The sequence below is a fragment of the Sprattus sprattus genome (genome assembly GCF_963457725.1).
Source record: "Sprattus sprattus genome assembly, chromosome: 2".
Classification (NCBI taxonomy): Eukaryota; Metazoa; Chordata; class Actinopteri; order Clupeiformes; family Clupeidae; genus Sprattus; species Sprattus sprattus.
In genome coordinates this window covers 3870081-3880080 of record NC_137921.1, presented here as the reverse complement: position 1 = coordinate 3880080, position 10000 = coordinate 3870081, and the positions used below count along the sequence as shown (strand labels likewise).

The 10000-nt window shown below is 44.9% G+C and overlaps 2 protein-coding genes across 2 annotated transcripts in view; one reads left to right on the top strand and one right to left on the bottom strand.

The window, feature by feature from the left end:
* lrrc47 (leucine rich repeat containing 47) overlaps positions 1 to 3218 on the bottom strand; it is a 15973-nt gene extending 12755 nt beyond the window's left edge. Inside the window, exons 1-4 of the mRNA XM_080833707.1 lie at positions 2635 to 3218; positions 1656 to 1841; positions 1155 to 1451; positions 139 to 255 (exon numbers count right to left, since the gene is read on the bottom strand). Coding sequence (XP_080689833.1) covers positions 139 to 255; positions 1155 to 1451; positions 1656 to 1841; positions 2635 to 3210 — 1176 coding nt within the window. The 5' untranslated portion in view covers positions 3211 to 3218. The remainder of the gene's footprint in view (positions 1 to 138; positions 256 to 1154; positions 1452 to 1655; positions 1842 to 2634) is intronic.
* Positions 3219 to 3511: 293 nt separating this feature from the next.
* The window catches only part of cep104 (centrosomal protein 104), an 88689-nt gene continuing 82200 nt past the window's right edge, over positions 3512 to 10000 (top strand). Inside the window, 5 exon segments of the mRNA XM_080833700.1 lie at positions 3512 to 3553; positions 5621 to 5747; positions 6276 to 6452; positions 7440 to 7578; positions 8197 to 8259. Coding sequence (XP_080689826.1) covers positions 5635 to 5747; positions 6276 to 6452; positions 7440 to 7578; positions 8197 to 8259 — 492 coding nt within the window. The 5' untranslated portion in view covers positions 3512 to 3553; positions 5621 to 5634.

Below are 10000 nucleotides of genomic sequence, written 5' to 3'. Positions count from 1 at the left end.
AGAGTGTCTGGGTCTGGGGTAGGATGGGGTGATCGTACCTGCAGAGTGTCTGGGTCTGGGGTAGGATGAGGTGATTAGGGTCTGTAGTGATCGTACCTGCAGAGTGTCTGGGTCTGGGGTAGGATGGGGTGATCGTACCTGCAGAGTGTCTGGAGTCCGCCCGTCGTACAGCAGTGGGGCCTTGAGCAGGCTGAAGTCATGGGTCGCGATGGTCGCGGTCGTGCGTCTGGCGCACATCTCATCGTGAAGCTTGGTCTGGAGAAAAACAAAAACAAACACATAGATAATATAAACTGGCATCATGAAGCTTGGTCTGGAAAAAAAACAAAAACACATATATAATATAAACTGGCCTATCAAACAAGACAAGCCAGACAGTCATAAAAACAAACAATACTTGTACTCATGTACATACTGCAAATTAAATGATATCATTCTGTAAATGTTACGGCTTTGTTGTTGTGGGAGTTGTGATACGACAGTACTGGTGTTTGGCATAATAAGTAGTTTTGTAGTGTTGAGTACACAGATGTGTGGTATAAAAGACACTCTAAAGCAGGGGTCTCAAACTCAGGCCCGCGGGCCAATTCTGGCCCCCTCAATCGATTTTATCCGGCCTGCAAAGCTCCACTGATTTAAAAAAAAAAAGTTCCATTCATTTTCAAATCTGGCCCCCAAATGACCAGACTGGACGCTCATCGGCCCCCGGGTAATTTGAGTTTGAGACCCCTGCACTAGAGAATCTAATGCTGGGCAATGAGCACTGGTATTAGGTGAAGTACTACCGGTAATAGCTTTTGTATTATTTAATGTAATGACTTCTGATGTGACTGAAAGTGCCTGTGGGTGAGCACCATCATCAGTACTGTGTTACTACAGCCATATGTGTGGGAATGATTTCTGCAGTAGTAACTGGGAGTGTATTCTGTGATATTATTGTATTATAATAGTTAGTTTCTAATACGTATGCACTCTGAGATTCTTCTGAATGAAGAGTGTGTTACAAATTAAATTACAAAAAAAAAAAAGTATTATTTATTATTATTATTTTTATTTTTAGTACTACTGTGTTACTACAGCCATATGCGTGGGAATAATTTCTGCAGTAGTGACTGCACTGCGAGTGTATTCTGTGATGTGGAAAAAGGTCCAACCTGTGCCGCGAGGAAGCGTTTCAGAGCGTTGCCACGGAGCAAGTTCATGCCCCTGACGACGCAGCCCACAATGTACGGCCGCACATCCTTCACCTCAGCCGCCACCTTCACCGTGACGGGGTTCTCCGACACGTGCAGGACCTTCAGAACCAGCCTGTCCAGCTCGTCCATGTCCTCGTCCTGGTTCCGGTGCTTCTTATTCCGCCCGCCCTTCTTTTTGGGGGTGTTGGGCGCAGCGCCCCCTGCGGCGGCGTCCCCCTTCTCCTCTGCGGCGGCGGCGCCACCCTGGGCCTTGCCCTTGTTTGTAGTTTATTTAGCAGGGACAATGCAGTGCACATTATTACAAACATGACATGGCAAGGCCATGACACAACTTGCAGATGTGAATACATAAAAGGTTTGTAGCTAGACAGCTCATTTGCAAACTCAGTCCCTGATCAGGCTACCTATTCTAATAAAATATATACAGTAAGTCACCTAAAATATACAATTATACAATACCTTGCCCTTGCCCCGGCCTCCGGCGCGCAGGTAGTCCAGCACGGACTTGGCCTGGCAGCCGTTCACCATCTTTTCCAGCCGCTTGTCCTTCAGCTTGTTGCCCTTGAAGTTGATCTCCTTCAGCTTGGAGCAGTCGCCCAGCTCGAACGGCAGCTCCGTCAGCTTGTTGCTCGATAGGTCCAGAACCTGTGGGGGACAGGATGTGGTCATAGGGGGGTTATGGGGGACAGGATGTGGTCATAGGGGATCATGGGCGACAGGATGTGGTCATAGGGGATCATGGGCGACAGGATGTGGTCATAGGGGATCATGGGGGACAGGATATCAGAACCAGAATCAGAATGGTATTTATTGCCAAGTTGGTTTGTGCCTGACCTGGAATTTGCTCTGGTGTATAGGTGCATACAGTAAACATTAAAAAACGTACAAACACAAAAAAGCTTACAGATACTTACAGGTTTCATCCTTTCATTAAACGATTTTTCATCGGTATTCTAACCCTGATAGAACTGGACTAAGACTGGAAATACACCCAGACTAGAACAAAACTCAGACTAGAGCCAAAACAGGACTAGAGCCAGAACAGGACCCAGAACCAGACTAGAATCAGACTATGTCCATGCAGTTTGACTCTTCCTACCTACAAGCCCGACAGACAAGGCCGGGTCTTAAACGTCAGGCAGTGATGTGTCACAGGTCCTACATATAGTATAGTAAAACAAAGCTTTCCTCCGTATGTAATGTTCACACAGAAGGATTCAATGTTATACGTGTAATCATCCGAGCCCATCTGCATTCATTAACCCTATGATAAGGGCCTAACTTCTAAGGGTGAAACCGATCCCCAGGAACAGGTTAATATGGGTCACTACACCCAGAATACCCCATTATAGGGTTCAAACATTCAATAATATTAATCCTACAGTCTCCACATCTAGGAACAGAAGGCATTGGGGTGGAGATCGCAACAAAGACATACCTTTAGTGCAGCCAGATTGCTGATGTCTGAGCTCAACTCGTCGATCGCATTCTCTGATGCGATGACGGTGCTGAGCAGTTCCAGCTTTTCAGAGAACAGGTCGCCAGGTAACGCCGTGAGTCCATTCCTTGACACGTTGATGTTGGAGATCTTGACGCACTGACTCAGTCCCTTAGGCAACGATGTGATGCTGTTGCAGCTGATGTTGAGGGTTTTGAGTTCGCTCAACAGTGATACCTCGTCAGGTATGTCCTGCAACTCGTTCACTGACACATCCAGAATCTTCAGACACTTCAACTTCCCAATGGATTTAGGAACGGATCGAATCTTATTTCTGCAAAGTAACAAGCTTGTGAGATGGATCAGGTTGCCGATGTTCTCATGGATCTCAGTCAAACTCGGACACGAGCTGATTTCCAGGTAATTCAACAGCGTAAGCGAGTAAAGCTTTGAGTTTAGACCCCTGTTTGACTGGATCCTTTCATCAGTGTTCGTACCCTGAAGTACCAATTCACGTCGGTTTTCGTTTTCAGCTTTTTCGATCTCTGCCCAAACACATTCATCTTTTCCATCCATGCTGTTGGAGATGTACCCGGAAGGAAACACAACACACGACCAACCGGAAGAACTTTGTAACAATAGCCGATTGAAACCCATACATGTTAATTGTAACTCAGTGTCTCGTTTGTCTTTCTTTTGAAAAGTTAAAAATAATTTTCCTCAATGTATATTCCTCCTCTTAGAGAATGACACCCAGGTCCAGGTAGGAAAATAATCTAAAATCGATAGCTGTCAACAGTGGTAACTACATTGCCCACAAACCACTGCGACTCTTAACAAGACATGCGTGCCAATGTTTTAGTTGTCAAACGGTGGTTATGGAGATGAGATGGGACTGACAAGGGGACTCTGTGACGGGGTAAATATTTCTCACTTAGCGATAGAAGTTATTCAAGTCTCTAAAGTTTGCTCTTATTGCATCCTGACGAGCACCTGTCATGTAGAATTACTGTAATCAATAAGGTTTGGTGAAATTGCAAACTATTAACGGCTTCTTTATCCGGTTCTTTTCACCAAATGGCTAGCTTGTCAACCAATAAGTAAATCAGCAGAATATAGCGGGCTAAGTCTAAGAAAACAAATTGCATGGATAGATAGATACATGCGTTTCGTTTCGAAAACGTGCTAGGTAAACGAGAAATTGTGAAATACGAAGCTTCCGCTAAAAGATAACGCCTAAATGACAGCAACAGTTAGCCTAGCGTCTACCCTCAGCTCATCTGAAGAGGCAGACGGATTAGGCTCAAACTGTAAACCCATGTGTACGACACCATGTCACCAGTCTGAGCTGCCCAGTTCACCAACATCCTTCTGCACCTACTGATACATGTATTACTATTTGGCCAATTTACACAAGTGGACAGTTTAGTTACCTTTGTTTCCTCATTTAAAATGATGAAGATTTTCTCTTTCTTATTTTTTAAAGCAAGCATTAAATACAAAGCTTATTTTGATCTCAAAATGGACTTGCTGACATGTTTATCTGTGTACATTTGAGAAAGAAAGGCAACAGCCACCAATTGCTTGCAGTGTTATTGTGATGCACTTTTCCCTTAGTGTTGGCTTGTCAGTAGCAAAAGAAGGACGCAATGCCCACTGGGTTTTGCAACAGGCTGTTCCAGCACTCACTCACACACCCACAAAATCACTAGGGCCCACTATATACGTTGCATTCATCAGATTACAATTTCATAAAACCTGTATGGCAGCTTATAAGAGAGTTGTGATTGTTCGAAGTACAATGCATAATTTTAGTAAAGTGTAGTAGAGCAACATCTGAGGGTCACTGGTGTGTGTGTGGCTCTTCCTAACTGAGTGTGTGATGTGTTCTCTTAATCCTGAGGGTCACTGGTGTGTGTGTGGCTCTTCCTAACTGAGTGTGTGTGTTGTGTTCTCTTAATCCTGAGGGTCACTAATGTGTGTGTGGCTCTTCCTAACTGTGTGTGTTGTGTTCTCTTAATCCTGAGGGTCACTGGTGTGTGTGTGGCTCTTCCTACCTGAGTGTGTGTTGTGTTCTCTTAATCCTGAGGGTCACTAATGCATGTCTGGCTCTTCCTAACTGAGTGTGTGTTGTGTTCTCTTAATCCTGAGGCTCACTGGTGTGTGTGTGGCTCTTCCTAACTGAGTGTGTGTTGTGTTCTCTTAATCCTGAGGGTCACTGGTGTGTGTGTGGCTCTTCCTAACTGAGTGTGTGTGTTGTGTTCTCTTAATCCTGAGAGTCATTGGTGTGTGTGTGTGGCTCTTCCTAACTGAGTGTGTGTTGTGCTCTCTTACCCATCAGCTGTCTCCTGCTTACTCAATTTCAGCTTCAGTTATTTGTTATCATGTGGCTTTCGAGCCAATCAAGTATTCAAGAATTGTAAAGTATGATGTATTCGCATCAGAGCAGCAAAGCGCGGTGTGAGGAGCACAGTCTTGATGCTGATGTATCACTGATGCCAAAATCATCAAACATCAGTAACAGGAGCACATGCATAATTAACACCACACACTTCCCTAAACATGTCCGCCTTTATTCCAGCATTCACACCTTACACTTCCCTAAACATGTCCGCCTTTATTCCAGCATTCACACCTTACACTTCCCTAAACATGTCCGCCTTTATTCCAGCATTCACTCCACACACTTCCCTAAACATGTCCGCCATCATTCCAGCATTCACACCACACACTTCCCTAAACATGTCCGCCTTTATTCCAGCATTCACTCCACACACTTCCCTAAACATGTCCGCCTTTATTCCAGCATTCACTCCACACACTTCCCTAAACATGTCCGCCTTTATTCCAGCATTCACACCACACACTTCCCTAAACATGTCCGCCTTTATTCCAGCATTCACTCCACACACTTCCCTAAACATGTCCGCCTTTATTCCAGCATTCACACCACACACTTCCCTAAACATGTCCGCCTTTATTCCAGCATTTGGGAGCAAGATGCCACGCAAGATAGGGTTTGTCGTGGTCAGCTCCTCCGGCCATGAGGACGGCTGCAGTTCCAAGGAGTTGATGGTCCACGGCCCCACCGTCAATGGCTGGAGGTCCGCCAGGTAAGACCGTACCATACCTGACCCATGACCTTACCTGACCCATGACCTTACCTGACCTTACCTGACCTTACCTGACCTGACCTCACCTCACCTCACCTCACCTCACCTCACCTGACATGACCTGACCTGACCTGACCTGACCTGACCTCACCTCACCTCACCTCACCTCACCTCACCTCACCTCACCTCACCTCACCTCACCTCACCTCACCTCACCTCACCTCACCTCACCTCACCTCACCTCACCTCACCTCACCTCACCTCACCTGACCGTACCTGACCTGACCTGACCTGACCCGGTCAGGAGAAACAGATCTCCCCGGTAAAGAGAGTGTGTAGTGCAGGGGTCTCAAACTCAAATTACCCGGGGGTCGATGAGTGTCCAGTCTCGTCTTTGGGGGGCCCGATTCTTATGGTAAACATTGGGGTGGCCTGACTTTGAGACCCCTGGTGTAGCGTGTCTTTAATGTTTCTGGTCTGTGTGTAGGTATTGTTGTAGTGGATCTTTGACCCTGCTGGTCTGTGCAGGTATTGCCCCTACCCTCAGGAGGTCACCCTGCAGATGGCAGAGCGCTGTCACATCCGGAAGCTCCAGCTGCTGGCCCATCAGTACCTCATCCCCTCCATGATCGAGTTCTACATCGCCGACCACGTCCCAAACCCACTAGCCTCGCCTGGCATCACCCAGCACTTCCGCAGGCTGGGGTGAGTGGGTCAGAACGCGAGTAGCACACACACTCTATATTCATTCCATCTACAGTACCAGTCAAAAGTTTGGACACACCTTCTAATTTTTGGGAGAATTGTTTTCTTTACTTTTCTCATTTTATTTCATTGTAGATTAATACTGAAGACATTTAATCTACGAAAGAACACATATGGAATGATGTACTAAACAAAAAAAGTGTTATCTACCATGTAGAAAATGATAAAAGTAAAGAGAAAACTTCTCAAAAAAGGAGAAGGTGTGTCCAAACTTTTGACTGGTACTGTATTTCAACTCCATAATAAACATCAAGTTGGATTGTACATATTTATTTTAATCATTTTTTAATCATTTTAATCAGATGCACCACAGTGGCTTCCTAACATTTCTGACCAGAAAACATAGTCTCCAAAACAATGCTAGTAATTCACTAGTCCCAAACAAGTTACAAGTTACAAGTCTTTTATTTGTCAGATGCACAAAATGACACAGGGTCAGACTGGGCACTGAAATTCTTAAGACAAGGCACCGCCTAAGAGTCATAACATAACATAACATAGTATAACAGAACAAAACATGACGTACACTCTGTACAAGTACTAACCATGTTTAATGAGTTATACCTCCAGTTTCAGAATTAAAGTTACACTTACACCTCCACAACAGAGGATCAGCATCAGGTGTTTAGATCACCAAGCTTTGTCTGACCCTTGGTTTGACTGGAGGAGTTTGCCAGTGCCTGTTAATGAGAGCCTTGTCTGTTAGCTCGGATGGGGTGAAGGCAGCGGTGCAGATGGGATTTTTAAACTGGGGGGGACCCTAACATCGCTGTGCAGAGTTATTAACTGATGATTGTCGCCTTACGTAGGGAGAGTGGGGGGGACGGATCGGTGTCACTATGAATCTGGGGGGGACATGTACCCACAGTCCACAGTGCTATCTGCGCCCCTGGGTGAAGGGTCTGATCACAGGTGGTCCTCTTGCAGGTATGTGTCCCTGTCAGACAACGAGAAGACGGGCTTCAGAGCGCGGGAGCTCAAGTCCGTGCACGTGGACGCCGTGGGAACCTACCTGAGGCTGGCCTTCCACCGTAACTACGACAACCGATACAACACGTACAGCCAGGTGAGTACAAGGGCATTAGTTCAATGGTGGTTAGCTAGTAATCCCCTTTTTCACGGGTTTATTCGGTCTAATGCAGTGGTTCCCAAAAGTGCGGAGCGGGCTCCCCCGGGGGGGCGGCGGGTCAAAGGTCAAAAAACTGAACTAGAACCCTAAACAACTACAGGTCAAACTGAGTATATGAGTGCTGTTACAGCACCGTAGCATGTACCTAACCTATTTGGTGATGAGCTTATAGCCTACTGTACTTTTACAATATGGTCAGGCTCTACTGTTTAGCCTATCAGATGGAGCCTTATATACTATGGTCAGGGCCTACTGTTTAGCCTATCTGCTAGAAGGGATAGCTGGCCTAATTAACTTATACAACAGAGTTGTGCCTAGCATGAACTGATTCGAAGAATGGAACGATCATAGAAAGATCATAGACTGCATTTGATCCTGCCAGATTTGATCCGTTTTAAACAAGAGCTCTGATCTAATGAAATAAAAAAATGTTTAACTGATTAATGAATTAATGAATTAAGTTTGACTGATTGATTGGGTTGTTAATTGATTCATTGACTAATATGTTGTTTGTTTACTGATTTGTTTGTTTGTTTTCTTTTTGCCAAATATCAGGTTGCACTTGTTGCCATTAATATTTTGGGGGATCCTGTGGATGACGATGAAAGCATCATTATTGTGAGTTAATGTCTATGCATGTCATATCTGACCTTCAGAAACTCTGAAAGTGTCTACATTGTTTTATTACATTGTCATGGCAATGAAGTCATGTGCTTAATTAACACTTAATAAATAGAAATAGAATAGAAATATATATATATATATATATATATATATATATATATATAGAGAGAGAGATAGAGAGAGAGAGAGAGAGAAATAATGTTGAAAACGAAATTTGGAGCACTGCTCCTGTTGGTGCCATGAGGAACAACTATTCCACATCACAAAAATACAATAACTAACAAATAACCTTCCTGAGGTACGGTGGTATGGAGGTACGGTGGTATGGAGGTACGGTGGTATGGAGTACTAGTACTCTCCCTGAGGAACGGTGCAAAATAAATAAATAGATAGAGACACAGGGACATAAAGGGATGGATGAATGAGTGTTTAATTTGAGACGAACACTTAGAACAGAACAACAGAACAATACTAATTGAGCATTTATGTAAAAACAGCCTGCTGCCTACTGATTCAATTGACACAAACAGGAGCTGTGTGTTTTTTTAGTTAGTTATTTATTTGTCATTGATAGTGCTAATAGTGCATGCATGCTGGCACAGCTATTGTGGTCCGCTGCAGCTCTGTGCTCAGCCAACAGGGGGAGCTGTTTGCTGAACTCCGTGAGGACTCTTCTGTAGTTTCAGCTTCGCCGTACCAGCCACTCTATTGTGCTTAGTTACCGACTGAACACACACCTACTGACTATACAGTAGACCCACAGAGACAATGTGTGGACAATGTGCTTCTGTAGGCGAGGAGTAGGAGTGTGTGTGTGACTGTGTGTGTGTGTGTGTGTGTGTGTGTGTGTGTGTGTGTGTGTGTGTGTGTGTGTGTGTGTGTGTGTGTGTGTTTGTGTGTGTGTGTTGTCATGGAGCTAAAGTGTGTGTGCATTTACGTCATGGCAAAGAAGCTATCAAAGCAAACCAAGTGGAATAATAAAGTGTGTGGAGTTGATGTGTGTGTGAGTATGTGTGTGTGTGTGGAGTAGATATATGTGTGTATGTCCATCTGTGTATTTCATAACTATGTGTACCGAGTGTGTCTGCATTCTGTATGTAAAAATACTGGTGTGTATGTGTGTGTGCCTGAGAGTGTGCATGTCTATATGTGATGTAAGGTATGTCTTTGTATGTGTATGTGTGTGTGTGTGCACGAGGTTGTGTCATGAAACAGTCTATGTGTGTAAGTGATGAGAGTATTTGTCGGTTTGTGTGTGTGTGTGTGTGTGTGTGTGTGTGTGTACTACTGTAATCAGTGCTCAGGTGTAATCGGATGCGTATGCAGATTGATGAGTGCTGGAGAGGCCTGGGCTGTGTCTGTGTGTGTGTGTGTGTGTGTGTGTGTGTGTGTGTGTGTGTGTGTGTGTCTGTGTGTGTGTTTGTGTGTGTGTGTGTGTGTGTGTGTGTGTGTGTGTGTGTGTGTGTGTGTGTGTGTGTGTGTGTGTGTGTGTGTGTGTGTGTTATTGCCGAAGGGAGTCCCTGCTAACAATCTCTGCATTGTTGCGGCTGTAATCTCGCTCAGACTCCCTCCCTGCACCAAACCCACTCTAATCCTGCCCTCTCTCTCAATAACACGAACACACACACACACACACACAAACACACACACACACACACACACACACACACACACACACACACACACATACACACACATACACACACATACACACACACACACACACACACACACA